At 42.3% G+C, this 19,148-nt stretch overlaps 1 protein-coding gene across 8 annotated transcripts in view; it reads right to left on the reverse strand.

Moving 5' to 3' along the window:
* The window catches only part of mpp7a (MAGUK p55 scaffold protein 7a), a 431,085-nt gene that overhangs the window by 256,650 nt on the left and 155,287 nt on the right, over positions 1-19,148 (reverse strand). For all 8 annotated transcript variants that reach the window (XM_072576030.1, XM_072576036.1, XM_072576032.1 and 5 more), the window contains one exon: positions 17,294-17,469. In XM_072576030.1, coding sequence (XP_072432131.1) covers positions 17,294-17,330 — 37 coding nt within the window. In that variant the 5' untranslated portion in view covers positions 17,331-17,469. The remainder of the gene's footprint in view (positions 1-17,293; positions 17,470-19,148) is intronic.

The raw sequence follows: 19,148 nt of genomic DNA on the forward strand, positions 1-19,148 counted from the left end.
CTATTAGGCAAGGTCTGTTAAGTTATAAAGCAGGGTTTATGATTTTAAAAAAGGCACGATAACCACATGTGTGCTTTGCTAAAATGTTAGGTGCTTCCTTGTGTTCTGAAGAAATGAAAATTCTTCTGAAGTGCAAGAGAAAATAAAGTGTTAGGTTTTGCATAATATTTGCTTTCTTTTTCCCAAATTATTTAAAATCTTTTCAGAACTACTTCGATAACTATCTACTAAAATTTGAGAAATCAAGGATTTGCTTTCAATGAGATGTGGGCTCTATTGGCATTTAATGCCCAACCGTGGCTGAGAGAGAACGGCTTCTTGAACCATTGTAGTGAGTGTGATGTCAGAACTCACACAAAGCTGTTGGGTAGGGAGTTCCAGGATTTCGCTCTAGCAACACTAAAATTACATTGCTAAGGTTTCATTTTGACTTGAAAACTAAGTTGAAGGGGAACTTACTAATGATAGTGTTCACATACACTTACTGGACTCAAACATCTAATCAAAAAAGTTGCATGTTTAGCAGTTGCTGTTTAAGGACCCTTGGCAGGTTACTGCAGTGCATCATGTAGTGGTACAGGCTATAGCCACAATATACCAGTAGAGGAGAAAGTGCGTTCCATTTGGAGAATGGGATGATATCAAAGTATGTTACACCGTCGCAGAAGGTGTGTCGCTTAATGTGTTGTTGGAGTTACACTCATCCCGGATAAGTGGGGCATTTTACATCATGCTCATGATATTTGGATCGAGTATGGTGAAAATATATTCCTCTTTAGGGGGGGGAGGAGATCCAGGTGGTAACTACTCTTCACAAAATATTCAACCTCTGATGTTCTCCTCTTGTTATAAGATTTTACATAATTAGAACTGTTAAATAGTGAATGGGTAATGGCGAAAAGTAACAATGGTGGAGGATTTTGCAAAGATTTGATCATTGAATATCAAAAGGAGATAATTAGAAATAGTGGAGTTGGGAAATGTCAGATTCAGGGCAGAAATGTTACTTGCCATTGATCAATCTAAGCCAGAGTGTTGTTGATTTGCTACATGAGGACACCGGGCTGTTTCATTATCTAAGGAGTTGTACATGAAACTGAACACTGTACAAGCAGAAAACATTCCCGCTTCTAACTTCATGTTAAGGGATAAGTAATGGATGAAGCTTCTGAAGGTCATTAGTCCAAAATCGAACTACACATCTCTTAGGAACTTCTTGCAGTGGTCTCTGGGGCGAAGATTATTGGCTTTGAATAACCACATCCCTCATCCTATGTACTGAGTCTTACTCAGGAAGTGGAAATTTTTCTCCTAATCCCATTAACTTGAATATCCTCAGGCCTCCATGATGCCAGACTCAAGCAAGAGGTTTTGCTCTCACCTCAACTGGGTGGCACAGTGGTTAGCACTGCTGCCTCACAGCACCAGAGACTCGGATTCAATTCCCGCCTCAGGCGACTGACTGTGTGGAGTTTGCTAAACTCTAAAGTTCAGCTCTTTTGTCCATTTGGACCAATGTAGTAATGAGGTCTGGCAATAAATGCCCTTGTTTGTTGCATTCACATACCATGTTCCTGCACCACAATGATAGTGGTAATTATGGAGCTAACTCCTTCTGTTGATTTTCACTGTCCACCACATTCACAACCAGATGTGATATAACTGGGAAGAACTTTCTTCTAATCCAGGAGCTGTGATCAACGAGCTTTGTCTAGAATGTGGTGCTGGCGTAGGGCTTCTGCCGAAATGTCGATTCTCTTGCTCCTCGGATGTTGCCTGACCTGCTGTGCTTTTGCAGCACCACACGCTCAACTCTGATCTCCAGCATCTGCAGCCCTCACTTTCACTTAGCTCTGTCTACAGCACATAGTCAGTCCTATGTTGCACCTTCACCAATTGGGCATCTTTTCCTTAGCTATGCTGGATGGTGTCCTTTACAATCTTCAATGAACCAGAGCTGATATCTGGAGCTTGACAGTAATGGTTGAGTAAGGGATGAAGAGTTTCCAAACTGAAGTAGCATACAACTCTATTGATACTGAAATGTCTCTGAAACCTCAGATTCCCAGATCTGCGCAACTATGGTTTGTTCTGAATCTTTCATATTGAGTATAGTGCATGCCATCCATGTATGCATCACAGGGATAAAGGAGGAAAAGGAATTCCACAACACTCCCACTCTCCCCAACGCCTCGAACAACAAGATTATGACAGTTTTAACTATAACCTAAAGAAACGAAGATTGGTGGAGTTGTGGATAGTGAGGAGGGCTGTTGTCAGCTGCAAAGGGACTTAGATATGATGCAGAGCTGGGCTGAGGAGTGGCAGATGGAGTTCAACCCTGTCAAGTGTGAAGCTGTCCATTTTGCAAGGACAAATAAGAATGCGGAATACAGGGTTAACGGTAGGGTTCTTAGTAAGGTGGAGGAGCAGAGGGATCTTGGGGCCTATGTTCATAGATCTTTGAAAGTTGCCACTCAGGTGGATAGAGCTTGTAAGAAGGCCTTTGGTGTATTAGCATTCATTAGCAGAGGGATTGAATTCAAGAGTCATGAAGTGATGTTGCAGCTGTACAGGACCTTGGTAAGGCCACATTTGGAGTACCTTGTGCAGTTCTGGTCGCCTCACTTTAGGAAAGATGTGGAAGCTTTGGAGAGGGTGCAGAGGAGATTTACCAGGATGTTGCCTGGAATGGAGAATAGGTCGTATGAGGATAGGTTGAGAGTGCTAGGCCTTTTCTCATTGAAACGGTGAAGGATGAGGGGTGACTTGATAGAGGTTTATAAGATGATCAGGGGAATAGATAGAGTAGACAGTCAGAGACTTTTTCCCTGGATACAACAGAGTTTTACAAGGGGACATAAATTTAAGGTGAAGGGTGGAAGGTATAGGGGGATGTCAGGGATAGGTTCTTTCCCCAGAGAGTGGTGGGTGCATGGAATGTGCTGCCTGTGGGAGCGGCAGAGTCAGAATCATTGGCGACCTTTAAGCGGCAATTGGATAGGTGCATGGATGGGTGCTTAAGCTAGGACAAATGTTCGGCACAACATCATGGGCCGAAGGGCCTGTTCTGTGCTGTATTGTTCTATGTTCTATAAACAACAGCACTTACGCTGTGGGAACAATGGAGGTATTTCTCTTTTGTCCATAACAGGAAAAGTCGTACTCACCTGAATTGCCTACTTCCTGTAGCTGGAGATTAACTTCCAGAGACATGCTATTCACAATTTACCTGATGGTGGCTATTCACCTCAAAGATCAACTGCCTTCTGGCATGAATATTAAACACTGCCTAGATGGAACTTCTTCAAACTGTCATCTCCATGCCAAAATTAAACGACCAATCACAGACATACATGATCAGCAGTGCACAAGGAAAACGCAGTGTTGTTGCTCACCCTACAACAGATATACTCAACAACTTTTAAGTCTGCGTTCAAAAGATTCAGCTATTCTTTAATGCTATCAAAACAAAACATATGTCAACACAAGAGATCCATAAAATAGTCTACACCCCATATATAATGAAGGAGAGCTTCTGGAACACAGTGTGTACTTCCCAAACCTTGACAGCTAGCTCCCTCAAAAGGCCACCATTGACACTGGATCAGTTCTCCAGGTCAGCCTTCTACAAATTCTAGCAGCTCGAGCTTGACAACAAAGACCTTCATAAGTCAACAAATGTTTGCATGTGCAAAGCAGTTTTTATCACATTCCTGTACCGCAGTGAGACCTGAACCGCATAATAGTGACACAAGAGTACTCCAGAAATGCCATCAGCAATGTCTGTACCTCATTCTCTAGAATCAGTGAGAAGGCAACCAGTAAACACAATGATTGTGTTTTTCATGAAGCCTACAATATCAATATTAAAGCAAAACCACAAACTCATCTATGACAGACCGGATACTACATCTGGATGACCAAAAAGCATCACTCCTGACTGACTGTTTTCTTCATTTTCAAATGGACAGCAGTCAAGAGAAGACAAGAAAGCTTTTACAAGGCCCCTGTGAAGTTCTCTATGAAGCATGACAGCATCGACATGAATAACTGGGAGGAGCTTTGCACCAATCATTCAAAATGGCAACTTATCCAAGTTGCATCATGCTTTGAATCCAAATGCCTTAACCATGAGGTGGACTGGTAGCAAGGAAAAGGAAACAAATTTTGCACTCCAGATCCCACTACCTCAAGTGTAAAGATCTGCAAGTCAACAGTCAGCCTGTTTGGTCACAAAGGCCCATAGTAAAAATTTGTAACACTGAGTAGATGTCATTCTTGAAGCAAGTATATTGCAAGAATACAACGGAGGATATTCTTTCCACAAAGACAAAATTTGGTCTCCATATCTGACTCAATGTGTTGAGTTCCAACAAAGCAGCCATGAGTGGATCGAGCTCTTAAAGATAGTGGAGTCAAGGGGTATGGAGATAAGGCTGGAACAGGATACTGATTAGGAATGATCAGCCATGATCATATTGAATGGCGGTGCAGGCTCGAAGGGCAAAATGGCCTACTCCTGGATCTATTGTCTATTGAGTGGTTGCATTTGCCTCAGGTGGATCAAGATGATGATGAGATCAAATAGATTGTACTCAATGTTGGTTTTCTCACTCCTTGCTTAAGGCTCAGCCTGGCAGTTATGTCCTTATGAATTCAGCCACTTTGGTCAGTAATGGTGCTGCCAGGTTGTTCTTGGTGACCAGAACTGAAGCCTTCAACCAGAACACATTACCTGTGTTTTCTATCTTCAGTCCATCTTCAAGGGTATGTTCAACATGAAGATGGTAATAGCTGTGAAACAAAAGTTGTGGCAACAGGCAGGATACTTGAGCTGATGTCATGTGAACTCTGGGGGTTCAGAGTCAACTTCGTAATACCTGCAGTTCGTCTCCTGCGAATGCAGACCAGCATGCTACCAATTCTGGTGCAGTTGTCCTGCCATGGGCAATACATGGGTCAGTTCTCCCGAATTTGGTCTAAGTCTGCAGACATTGAGGGCAGCTCCTCAAGATTGATGGTACTTGGTGCTTTCTTGAGTCTGGTGGACAACATTAACTGGAGTCCCAGGATTGTCTGGCACAGTGATAGTGCCTCTAGGCCAGAAGGTCCAAGTTCAAGCCCACCTGCCCCAGAAATGTATCATAATATATCTGAATAGGTTAATTAAAAGTTGCTTTATGTACAGGAACAAGGTGGTCATGTGACACAGTAGTGGTATCCTTACCTCTGAGAATGAAGGTCCAGGTTCAAGTCCCCACCTCCAGATGTGATAACATATCCAAAAGGTTTCTTTTTCAAAATGAAACAGTAAAAGCATACTTGCAGACTAGGTTTCAGTGTTCTACTCTTCAAAATTTGTAGCTATCTGAGTTTCAACAAGCATTGTTTAGGTTCATATCCAGAGGGTCCATTCTTTTATTGTTGTTAAATTAAGATACAATAAGAATTTGTTAGGTCATTTCAGAGGGCAATTAAAAGTCAATCACAGTGGTGTTGGTCTGGAATCATACATTACCCAGTTCTTGCAAGGACTGAAAATTTGTTGTTTTGAAACAATACTGGTGAACCAGACTGGTTATTTTACCTCACTATTAAGCAGATGGGCTTTTAATTAGAAAAATCGACTTTTTTTAATTATCAGAGTTGAAATTTCCCAGCTGTTGTGATTGAATTTGAACTCATATCTCTGGATCATCAGTCCATCTTTCTGGATTACCAGCCCAAAAACACAGCTATGATGCTACAGTAATAATCCACCCAAAAGAAATATTTCCAAAATTAGCAGCAAAACAAGGGCAAATACATATCTCTCTGCCAGACTAATACTATAAAACTTTATAGTGTTAATGAAAAACAGACACACAGCATGCTTTAAAACTCCACTGAGCTGGCTCAACATAATGTACAGTAGTAGTCTTTCAGTTGATTATGCTTTTAGTAAGAACTCCTGCATTGTTTTGCTTTAAAATTTTGGTTTGGAAGGAAGACAGTGACCTTGCTGTAATTTCTAGCATCACGTAAGAATATATGGCATGTTAACACCACACAAATTCTCAGTGTTCTAGACACAAGTCTGGTTCCATTTAACTGTAAAAATTTGCAAGTGCTGTAAATAAAAATACTTGAACAAGAACGATCAGTTGATCCTCATTCGACTTAAGGTGCACTATCCAATATAAACCACATATACCAACATTTGGTTAAATTCTTCAGAGTTATTTGAGGATAGTTAACATCTGTTTTCTCAGAAGTAGCTGTTTAGGAGTTTGGCCTAAGTTTACAGAAGCTGAAGCACTAACAGTCATTTGGAACCTATTTAATTGAAAGCAATAGCTGTTGGAAGAATGTCAGGAAAGATTATTTTACCTATAAGTTTGGACTTACTTTTCCTTGATCAAATACTGGTTCTCAATGAGACAAGAACTACAGTGTAGTGGACAATGCCATAGATGACAATTATTTTAAATAGAATTTGATGAATAAATTTATCTCCCAGTTTCCTTTGCACTGATAGCATGGAGAAAAAATTACATTTCCAGCTGATCATTTCACACTCCTAAAACCTCCAAAATTTTACAAAGCAAACTGTTCACCCTATCTGAGCTAGAGGTGTACTTAGTTGACCTATTTATCCAGAATAACTGCCTTAAACTTGCTGTTATATGCCTTAAATGTGTCAACAGGACCCAATACCAGTTCTAGAATGCCAATAGTGAAATTCAGGTTCGAGAGGGGCAGCAGGGATAGGCCAGGTAATTTACAATCGAGAATGTGGTGCTGGAAATGTACAGCAGTGTCCAAGGAGCAGCAGAGTCAACGTTTCGGGCAAAAGCCCTTCAATTAAAAAGCCCTTCCTGATGAAAGGCCATTGTATGAAACATCGACTCTCCTGCTCCTCGGACGCTGCCTGACCTACTGTGTCTTTCCTGCACCACAGTCTCAACTCTGATCTCTACCATGTGCAATCCTCACTTGCGCCCAGGTAATTTACAGACCAGTTCGTCTGACACCAGTGGTAGGGAAAAAACTCCTCAACGATCAGATTAATCAATATTTGAAAACGGTAAGGATTGGTCAGGGAGAGCCAGCACAGATTTGTTGAAGGGAGATCCTGTCTAAATAATTTAACTAATTAGTTGAAAAGGTGACTGAATATATTAAGGAGGATTGTGCAGTCTACTTGGATTTCAGTCAGGCCTTTGACAAGGTCCCACAGGGAAGGTTGCTCTGAAAGGTAAAAACCCAAGGGGTCCAAGGCAAGTTAGCAAACTGCATCTAAAACTGCTTTCTAAGTAGGGGGCAAAGAGTGGTGGTGGAGTGTTGTTTTTGTGATTAGAAGCCTCTGACCAGTGGTGTACCACAGGGATGGGTGCTGGGACCCTTGCTATTTGTTATTTATGTGAATTATTTGGATGTGAGTGTTGAAGGTATAATGAGAAGACACAGAAATTGTGGTGTTTATGTTGGTCAGCTGCTAATTTGGGAGAGCAAGGGCAATAGTGTGACGTGTTGCATTTTGGGAGGCCTAATCAGGCAAAGATATACACACAATGAATGGTAGGTTCCTAGGGAGTATTGAGGAGCAAAGGGACCTTGGCATACAAGTCCATAGATCCCTGAAGGTGCTAGCACAGGTAGACATGGTGATGAAGGCAAACAGGATGGCTGTTTTGATTAGCTGGGACATAGAATATACGGAGAAAGTGAGGACTGCAGATGCTGGAGATCAAAGGTAAAAATGTGTTGCTGGAAAAGCACAGCAGGTCAGGCAGCATCCAAGGAGCAGGAGAATCAACGTTTCGGGCATGAGCCCTTCTTCAGGAATGAGGAAAGTGTGCCAAGCAGGCTAAGATAAAAGGTAGGGAGGAGGGACTTGGGGGAAGGGCGTTGGAAGTGCGATAGGTGGAAGGAGGTTAAGGTGAGGGTGATCAGGTGAGGGTGATCCGGTGAGGGTGATAGGCCGGAGTGGGGGTGGGGGCGGATAGATCAGGAAGATGATTGCAGGTTAGGAAGGTGGTGCTGAGTTCGAGGGTTGGGACTGAGACAAGGTGGGGGGAGAGGAAATGAGGAAACTGGAGAAATCGGAGTTCATCCCTTGTGGTTGGAGGGTTCCTCGGCGGAAGATGAGGTGCTCTTCCTCTAGCCATCGTGTTGCTATGGTCTGGCGATGGAGGAGTCCAAGGACCTGCATGTCCTTGGTGGAGTGGGAGGGGGAGTTGAAGTGTTGAGCCACGGGGTGGTTGGTTTGGTTGGTCCGGGTGTCCCAGAGGTGTTCTCCGAAACGTTCCGCAAGTAGGCAGCCTGTTTCCCCAATATAGAGGAGGCCACAGTAAATGATGTGTGTGGAGGTGCAGGTGAACTTGTGGCGGATATGGAAGGATCCCTTGGGGCCTTGGAGGGAAGTAAGGGGAAGGTGTGGGCACAAGTTTTGCATTTCTTGCTGTTGCAGAGGAAGATGCCGGGAGTGGAGGTTGGGTTGGTGGGGGGTGTGGACCTGACGAGGGAGTCACGGAGGGAGTGGTCTTTTTGGAACGCTGTTACGGGAGGGGAGGGGAGGGGAGGGAAGGGAAATATATCCCTGGTGGTGGGGTCCGTTTGGAGGTGGCGGAAATGGCAACGGATGATACGATGTATCTGAAGGTTGGTGGGGTGGTAGGTGAGGACCAGTGGGGTTCTGTCCTGGTGACGATTGGAGGGGTGGGGGTCAAGGGCGAAGGAGCGGAAGTGGAGGAGATGCGGTGGAGAGCATCGTCGATCACGTCTGGGGGGAAATTGCGGTCTTTGAAGAAGGAGGCCATCTGGGTTGTACGGTATTTGAACTGGTCATCCTGGGAGCAGATGTGGCAGAGACGACAGAATTGGGAATATGGGATGGCGTTTTTACAGGGGGCACGGTGGGAGGAGGTGTAGTCTAGGTAGCTGTGGGAGTTGGTCGGTTTCGAGTAAACGTCTGTGTTGATTCGGTCGCCAGAGATAGAAATGGAGGGGTCTAGGAAGGGGAGGGAGAAGTCTGAGACGGTCCAGGTAAATTTGAGGTCAGAGTGGAAGATGTTGGTAAAGTGGATGAACTGTTCAACCTCCTCGTGGGAGCACGAGGCAGCACCGATACAGTCATCGATGTAGCGGAGGAAAAGGTAGGGGGTGGTGCCAGTCCAAGAACTCCCCACCTACGTTCGGGACACCCCCAACGCCCTCCATCTCCTCCATGATTTTCGCTTTCCCGGTCCCCAACGCCTTATCCCCAACACCTCCATCCCCCATCACGAAGGACTCAAAGCCCTCAGCTTCTTCCTTTCCCGTCATACCAACCAGTACCCTTCCACTGACACCCTCCTTCGACTGACTGAACTGGTCCTCACTCTGAACAACTTCTCTTTCCAATCCTCCCACTTCCTCCAAACCAAAGGAGTAGCCATGGGCACCTGCATGGGCCCCAGCTATGCCTGCCTCTTTGTAGGATATGTGGAACAGTCCATCTTCCACAGCTACACTGGCACCACTCCCTCCGTGACTCCCTCATCAGGTCCACACCCCCCACCAACACAACCTCCACTCCCGGCACCTTCCCCTGCAACCGCAAGAAATGCAAAACTTGCAACCACACCTCCCCCCGCCCTTACTTCCCTCCAAGGCCCCAAGGGATCCTTCCATATCCACCACAATTTCACCTGCACCTCCACACACATTTACTGCATCCGCTGCGGCCTCCTTTATATTGGGGAAACAGGCCGCCTACTTGCGGAATGTTTCGGAGAACATCTCTGGAACACCCGGACCAACCAACCCAACCACCCCGTGGCTCAACACTTCAACTCCCCCTCCCACTCCACCAAGGACATGCAGGTCCTTGGACTCCTCCATCGCCAGACCATAGCAACACGACGGCTGGAGGAAGAGCGCCTCATATTCCGCCTCGGAACCCTCAAACCACAAGGGATGAACTCAGATTTTTCCAATTTCCTCATTTCCCCTCCCCCCACCTTGTCTCAGTCCCCAACCTTCGAACTCAGCACCACCTTCCTAACCTGCAATCTTCTTCCTGACCTCTCCGCCCCCACCCCCACTCCGGCCTATCACCCTCACCTTAACCTCCTTCCACCTATCGCATTTCCAACGCCCCTCCCCCAAGTCCCTCCTCCCGACCTTTTATCTTAGCCTGCTTGGCACACTTTCCTGATTCCTGAAGAAGGGCTCATGCCCGAAATGTCGATTCTCCTGCTCCTTGGATGCTGCCTGACCTGCTGAGCTTTTCCAGCAACACATTTTCAACATAGAATATACGAGCAAGGAAGTCTTGTTTCAACTTTATAAAACATTGGTGAGACCACAGATGGAATACTGGGTGCATTTCTGGTCACCACACTGTAACTATATGGATATAGTGGACAGCATACAGAGGAGATTCACCAGGACAATGCTTGGGTGGACACATCTCAGTTTCGAGGAGAGACTGGACAGAATTGGTTTGTTTTGTTTGGAGCAGAGAAGCCAAGCAATGTTATACAAAATTATGAGAGGCATAAACAGAGTAGATTGTGAGAACTTCTTCCTTGTGGCAGGTGTGTCTAAGACCCAATGGTACGAGGTTAAGGTGAAGAGTAAGTGGTTTAGAGGAGACCTGAGAAAACATTTTTTCACCCAGAGATTGGTAGAAGTATGGAATGTGCTGTGTGAGGGGTAGTAAGGCACATACTCTCACAGCATTTAAGAAGCACTTAAAATACCATGTACTTAAAATACCAAGGTATCAAAGATGATGAACTAAGCGCAGGTAAATGGGATTACAGAGGAACCTTGACTATCCAGCATTTGATTATCCTAATAGCGGATTATCCGGCAAGATCACAACGTCCCGATGTTTGGCTAAACTACATTAACCAGCATTCGATTATCCGGAATTTGATTAACCAAGCAAAATACTGCCCGCCTGTGCCCTTTGGATAATCGAGGTTCCTCTGTAGCGTAGTTTGGTGGTCAGTACAGACACGGTAGGCTGAAGGGCCTGCTTCTAAACTGCATGACCCAACGGCTCTATGTCTCTCAGTGGTTGCAGTTTGAACCAAGCATTCTCAGTCCTGTTCTACAAAGTCTTGAATTCCCGAAAGCAAAAGTGCACCAGGTCAACAGCCATATTATTGGCACCCCAGGAACATCTAATTCAGCAAATTGGTGACCATCTCTATTAGTCAACTTTCAAACTGTCCCAGCTGAGGAGCTGCAGGTCAGACCAGCTTTTGGTGTCAGCAGCAGTTAAAAAGGGCATGAAAACAAATTTGGCATCAGTCTCAAACTGGCAAACATTTTGGGCAAATGTTGAATTTATGATCACGTGTTCATCATGTGACTCAATTCAGATGAAGAAATATTTAAATCGCCAAATGCCACCGAAAGAAGTTTCAAAATGTGGCTGTGGTGTGGTGCAACGTGCATATTTTAGTACAAATTTCAGCATGTTAATGCTTCAAGTAATTAATTGAAACATATTATATTTATACACAAAACAGTACCTTGCATTCAAAATCCTTCAGATTTCTAATTCAAGTATTTAAATGATGTGATCAGGACATTATACATTTACTGTTTGCCAAGTAGCAATGTCAATGTTGGCCAGTGATAATGCTTCGGGTCCGAAGATCCTGGATGCATACCCAACTCAACAGAAATGGCCTCGGCTAGTATTTCAGTGCCGTACGAAGCAACAGTGGGAGTTGGCTTTCAGAGGAGACACCAACAGGAGCCCTGTCTGGCTTGATTAGACGTAAATTAACCCACTGGATAATTTGAAAAAGAGCAGAAAGCTTCTCTTGTTCTTGTCAACATTTCTCCCTCAAACAGAATAGACCAACCAATTCTTCAGTGCCCTGCTGTTTGTGCCTGTCATATTTGCCATCCTTACAACAATTCAAAGCTACATCACGAACTATTAGTGGCAAAATTCAGAATATCCTGAAATTGTGAAAGGCACAACATGAGTTCCAGCTCTTTCTTCAAAATGCGATTTCATTTTTTGTAATTTCCTTAAATTGTTTGACAGCACTTCTAATATGTGTTGAAGTTAATTCAGGCAAAATAAAATCCCTCATGACCAAAATGAAAACTTGATGTGAGAGTTTTAAAAATCAATAATTGTTGATAAATGCCATTCAAACAAACAGGAACCTTGACAGAGAGCGTACCTGGAGATTAAGTTAACATATATAAACACAACCTACTGTGGATACTGGAAATTTGAAAATAGTGTTGAAACTCTTCAAGCAACAGTTAGTATTGCCTGTCCAGTTGAGTATTTCCAGTACTTCGTGTTTTCACTGAAGAATTATGTACATCACTGGCTAATAATATTCTCAACTGTGTGTAGTCTTAACATTTTTGATGCCAATTAACAAGCTCAGTTGCAGCAAGTTTGTGGGCGGCACAGTGGCACAGTGGGTAGAACTGCTGCCTCACAGCTCCAGAGACTCTGGTTCAATTCCTCTCCTCAGGTAACTGTCTGTGTGGAGTTTGCACGTCCTCCCAGTGTCTTTATGGGTTTCCTCCGGGTGCTCCGGTTTCCTCGCAGTCCAAAAATGTGCAGGTTAGGTGAACTGTCGAAGCTAAATTGCCCGTAGTTTAAGGTGAAGGGGTAAATGTAGGGGAATGGGTCTGGGTGGGTTGCTTTTCGGAGGGTCGGTGGGGACTTGTTGGGCCCGAAGGGCCTGTTTCCACACTGTAAGTAATCTAATCTAATCAAAAACAGTATTTTCAGCCGTTGAGGATTGTTCCAGAGTTTTAATGGTATACGCGTTTACCAATACCTGGTAGCCGGATTCATATCATTAATAAATAGAGCACCCTAAATAGAGCATCACCAAAGTGAATACAAGACAACAGCAAACATCTTGTGTGGTATGGCCATGTGCTGTATGAGCTGCTGCTCATGAAAATTAAGAGTAGGCCATTCAGTATACAGAAACTATGCCTCCGGTAAACATGGCTAATCTTGGATTTCAACAGTATATTCCCATTCTCTGCCCAAACCTCTTCACACTTTTAGCCTCGAAGAATCTATTCGTCCGAAATATATTTAGTAACTTATCCTCCACAGCCTTCTGTGTTCGAGAATTCCACAGGTTGACCACAATTTAAGTGAAGACATATCTTTTCATCTCAGTCCACATCTAGAGATCATGACCCCTTGTTGGTAAATGCTCTGCCTCTCCCAGCCAGGGTAAACATCATTCCAGCCTTCATCCTGTCTAGCACTTTGAGAATTTTGAGAGTTTTAGTAAGATTCCTCTTCTAAACTCCAGTAACCTCAAGGCCAATCAATTCAATCTCTCCTCATACACAAAGCTGTAATCCCAGGAATCACAAATAAAGAGGATAGTGGCAGAAACCTTCAAAATGTAGGATACTAGAGGACCCACTTTGCCTATTGTAATGGAGGAAACCACTTCCTAGTGAAACTAGAAAAGAGTTTCTTGTGGGTAACAAGAAATACTTATTTGCATGTTAGCAACAGATTACACTAATTACATTGTTAGAGACTTTCAGGAGATCCAGATGCTCATTCACATTCCTTCAAGATCCTCAGGTGTTCTGCCTGAGTCCACATTACACATCACTGTGGGTGGAGTTTATGGCATTCCTCAGCAATAACCCATTCTCAACTACAAGCAAGATTCTGCAATATGAGCTCGCAGAAGCCAATACTGTAAACTAAAATAATCCCAAAACGAATGGGACACCAACCACTTGATATTATATCCTTGTAAAGTGTAAGGACTGCCAGAAATAACTTGCCCTTCTTTTCACAGGGAGGTGGCTTCTTCTCCACCATGCAACACTACAATCTTCACATTTCTAAAATGGGATTTGGAATGACAGGTCCTAATTTTCTGCAGTGGGTTTGGTGCTCAGCTACTCCACAAATACAGTGACTTGGCATCATTCAATGCATTTTTAATGCTGAAGTTGAGAGGAGAATATCATTTTCATAGATATATTGGCAGAATTCTGATAGCAATCTTTGTACATTAACATTTAACCACATCCACACGCCTCACCTGAAACTGCTGCATCTTCTACAGACAAATAACAGTAGCAATGTTAGCTTCACAATTTAGGGAACTAATTCTAGCTCATTAAGATCGACTGCAACAAACAGCAGCAAATTTCAACTGAACATAAAGTTGCTCATTAATCCCTGACACAGCTCTCTGAAGTACGCAAAACTCTTTATTTTATTACCACTAGATGTTGAGTAGACAGTTAAAATTCAGCACAGGCAACAGGCTGTAAAGGTACCAGGCTCTGTTTTGGGCAAAAAGTCAGTATGACCTTTTTTCTTCTTTCAAGGCACAGTTTAAGAATGTTCTGGAGGGCTCTGTTGTACTTTGACACTGTCAAATAAAGGTGAATGTTGCTACAAATCAATCAGTCCTCAATTCTGTATGATGGGTGAAATATAGTACATATGCAATGCTGTCAAAGAGAGAAATCAAAATATGCGTGAAATGACACTATGTGCCACCTGTAGCTCAATTATAGCTGCAATAAAATCAAAATTAGCTGATTGCAAAACTCCTGTGCAACTTCTATTGCTGTAATCTGCCCGACAAATCAGTATTACTAATAATATCAAAACATAAAAAAAACTCTACAAGTTTAGAATGCAGACTCAGTCCAAATGAGCATTACTTTGATAATCAGAAATCTTTTCTACAAACATTCAAACAAGAAACAACAGTAGACCATTCGGCCCTTCAAGCCAAGTCGTTCAGTAAAATTATGGGTGATCAAATTTAGACCTCAACTCTATATTCCTGCAAATCTCTGATGAGGGCAGAGCAGTGGGCATGATTTATATGGACTTCAGTAAAGTGTTCGACAAGATTCCTCATTGTAGATAGGTTTGCAAGGTTAGATTTCATGGAATACAGGGAGAACTAGCATTGGGATACAGAACTGGTTCAACGGTGGTGGTGGAGTGTAGCTTTTCAGACTGGAGGCCTGTGACCAGTGGAAGGCTACCAGGATCAGTGCAGGGTCCACTGCTTTTTGTCATTTATATAAATGATTTGGATGTGAACATAGGAGGTATAGTTAGTAAGTTTGCAGATGATGCCAAAATTGGAGGTGTACTAGACAGCGAACAAGGTTACCCCAGAGTACAACAAGATGTTGATCAGATGGGCAAATGGGCCGAGGAGTGGCAGATGAAGTTTAATTTAGATAAATGCGAGGTGCTGCATTTTGGAAAGGTAAATCAGAACAGGACTTATACACTTAATGGTAAGATCCTGGGGAGTGTTGCTAAATGAACAGACCTTGGAGTACAGGTTCATAGTTCCTCGAAAGTGCAGTCCTCAGGAGAAAAAAAAATTATTCCTCTCTGACAACTTAAATGGGCAATGCTTTACTTTTAAACTGTGACCCCTAGCTCCAGAATCTCCCATAACAGGAAGTATCCCTACAACATCCACTCAGTCAAGTTCGCTAAGAATCTTACGTGTTTCAGCTAAATAACCTTTGACTCTTGGAAATTCCAGAGACACAGGCCTAGCCAGGATAACTTTTCCTTTTAAGGCAATTTGCGCATTCCAAGTATTTGTGCAGGAAGCCTTCTCTTAACTGCTCCCAAATATTAACATCCTTCCAAAAGTACAGTGACTAGTACTTTGACCAATCAGATACAGAAAACTCCAGATGCAGTCTCACCAATGCCCTGTAAAAATGAAGCATAATCTTCCTACTCTTACATTCAAATCCCCTCAAAATAAGACATATCTTTCTATTAACATAGAATCCCTACATGTGGAATCAGGCCATTTGGCCTAACAAATCCACACCGACCTCCAAAAGTTTCCTCACCGCTCCTAAGTAATTTTGATTTCACAGAAGCAGGTTATGAACAGTTTTAAACCTTGTCACATTTATTCTCATTTTATTATACAAAATGTGTCAAGACTAGAACTAACTTGGCTGATATCAATGCAACTTAATATATTACATGAATCACTAAATGATCATGCTACTCTTCACATTGACAGGCTGTACCTTCATATCAGCGCCAGGTGTTACTTTCTTTAAGTTGCATTGCTCTGACAATATTGTGTTCCGAAATAAAATTACAGGATGGATAGTGCTGCTTTGCACAGTTGATTTTACCTGGAAATTTTAGTTCAAGTTTTGATCAAAAAACTTAATCTTCATTTTTGTAAGTTCCTGAAGCATGATTAAAGCACTTGGTATGAAGAACTCACTCATTCACAGTTACTATCTGCAAAATCCCAAACAACAGCTGCTCCTTTAAGATATCTACAAGTATAACAACTGATATGCTGTCATGCATCTGGGTTCAAGTTGTGTAGGGATTCCTGGCAAACTTGAGGTCACATTGTGATCATCTGCATTTTGCTACACTTCAATAATTTCTTGCAGTCAGATTTTAATACAAAAATTTGTCTGGTCTTGAAAGGTTGAAAAAAATCTACTTTGTACGTTAATTGGCATTATAGATATTTCAAAAGTATTTTTAAAGGCGGACAATTTGAAGATGGAGTGCCTACAGTTTTGCAGTAGAGAACAAACTTATCTAAGGCCGTTCTCATCAGAAGCATGCAAGGTCAGCTTGTGCAACCTTTCAATTCAGACACAGTCTTACTTTTAAAAATATCGAACTCTTGCAAAGGAAGAACTTAGCTAAAATATTAAAATGTGTATTTTCAGAATATGACCTCCATTCAAGAGAAAAGCCTTTGCAACTTTTCAGATACTTCACTGGAACTGCAGGAAATGCAGAAGGGTGGGTATATAGAGAGAAAAACAATCAATGGAGCTGCATTGGATAGAAACAGCAAAAGCACTGAAGTACCACAGCACTTTTGTTGATTGGCATGTAACTGTCACATCAGTTTGAAATTTGTGATCACAGAAACATTTCAGACAAACCAAAAGAACATTGAACTACAAAGGTGAAGAAACACTAATGGAAGCTAGAGGTGACCACATCAGTTCCTCTGCTTCTAGAAGATTCTTGTCTTTACTTTCCATAGCTTGCACATGATATAATCAGGTGCAGGCACAAACAAGTCTGTGGAACAGATGTCAGGTTTCTTTCTTGAGAAATAAATCCCACTCTGTTATTACAGGTGAGTAATCCTTCAGAATTTACACTACCCTTTTGATCTAATTTCCCCCCTCCAATGTGAAACAAAATTGCACAATTCAGCACAAATACTGATAATCATAGCAAAATTCAAGTTAAATCCAGGAGGTTCCCAAATCTGAAACTGAGTTTCCATACCTGTATCATTTCCAGATCCTGTTGATAACGCTGGCATGATTCCTTCAGCAAAATGTCACACAGGAATATCAGGTTTGCACTCAGCAGCAAGGCAAGATTATCTGTGGACTAGTTCAGTCAATGTTCTCACCTATGTCAACTTGTGAGCGAATGTTTCTGTCATTTGTAGATGTTCCCTGAAAGGAATAACAATTTTACAATCAAAACATGACTCCGTAAAATTAATTTGCTCTTGATTACATTTAAAGTGTTGCTGGGAATTCAAACTTAGGAAGCGAACATACTCCTTTGACCAACTGCAGACCAGTGGAACAGCTTGTCACAAATAATATTAATGTCATAGTGAAGACTACAACCTTGAACCCATCACACTTCAATTTATTACAAACTAGAAAGGCAGAATATACTGCAAGTAGTGAGGAGAGACCTCAAAATATCTTTTGGCAGATAGGATCAAGAAAAACCCCAAAGCTTTTTAGTAGTACGTTAAAACTAAGAGGATTACCAAAGAATGAGTGGGACCCATCAGAAAGCAAAGGAACGAGAGGACATGAGTGAGGTTTCAAATCGTTACTTCTCATCTGTATTTACAGAGGAGAAAATCATGGTAGCCTGGGATATCAGTTGGGATAGTGAGATTCTAGAACATGTTCTGATTAATAACATGGAGGTATTTGATGTTTTGACAGGCATTAAATGCATGAATCCCCAAGGCCTGATAAGATATATCGCAGGCTGCTATGGGAGGCAATGGAGACCCTGGCAGAGATATTTTGCTGGCCACAGATTAACTGCCAGATGACTGGATGATAGCTAATGTGGTTCCTATGTTCTAGAAGGGTGGCAATTGATCAGGTAATTCTAGACCCAGTTAGTCTGACATCAGTGGCAGATTTGGAGATGCTGGTGTGCAAAGTTAAAAGTCACAAAACACCAGGTTATAGTCCAACAGGTTTAATTGGAAGCTCACTAGCTTGCGGAGCGCCGCTCCTTCGTCAGGTGATAGTGGAGGACACAATTCTAAGGCACAGAATTTATAGCAAAAATTTACAGTGTGATGTAACTGAAATTATACATTGAAAAATACCTTGATTGTCTATCTTTCATCTGTTCAAATACCATGATAGTTTCATTTCTTTCATGTGTAAATCACAAAACCTTTTTTTAAAAGTTGCATTCTCAGGTTAGCTGTAACAATGGGTGTTAGCTAGAAATATGCTCAAAACAAAGGTTTTGTGATTTACGCATGAAAGAAGTGAAACTATCATAGCATTCAAACAGATGAAAGACTCAACAGACAATCAAGGTATTTTTAATAGAAATTATTAGAAGTAATTCTGAACACAGGATGAATCAACACTTGGAAAGGCAGGTACTGATTAGGAATAGTAAGTATGGATTGTCAGACAGAGATTCGATCGAACAAATCTGATTGAGTTGTTTGACAAAGTGGTTAAATATACTGATGAGGATAGTGTACTTCATGTGATTTATATTGACTTCAGCAAGGCCTTTGACAAGGTCCCGCATGGAAGTTAACAGCCCATGAGGTCCAAGGCAAGTTGACAAACTGGAAGCCAAAACCGGCTTGCAAATAGGAGGCAAAGAGCAATGGTGGAGGGATATTTAATTGAAGCCAGTGGTGTTCACGGGGATTGGTGCTCAGATCCTGTTTGTCATATATATATATTTATTACTACGATGTGCATGTAGAAGGTATAATTAGTAAATTTACAGATGACAACATTCGGTTGTATTGTTGATAATGAGGAGGATGGTTTCAGGCTACAGTCGGATGTTGATCAGCTGCTAAATTGGGCATTGCAATAGCAGATGGAATTCAATCCTTATAAGT

The sequence above is a fragment of the Chiloscyllium punctatum genome, chromosome 8 (assembly GCF_047496795.1).
Source record: "Chiloscyllium punctatum isolate Juve2018m chromosome 8, sChiPun1.3, whole genome shotgun sequence".
NCBI lineage: Eukaryota > Metazoa > Chordata > Chondrichthyes > Orectolobiformes > Hemiscylliidae > Chiloscyllium > Chiloscyllium punctatum.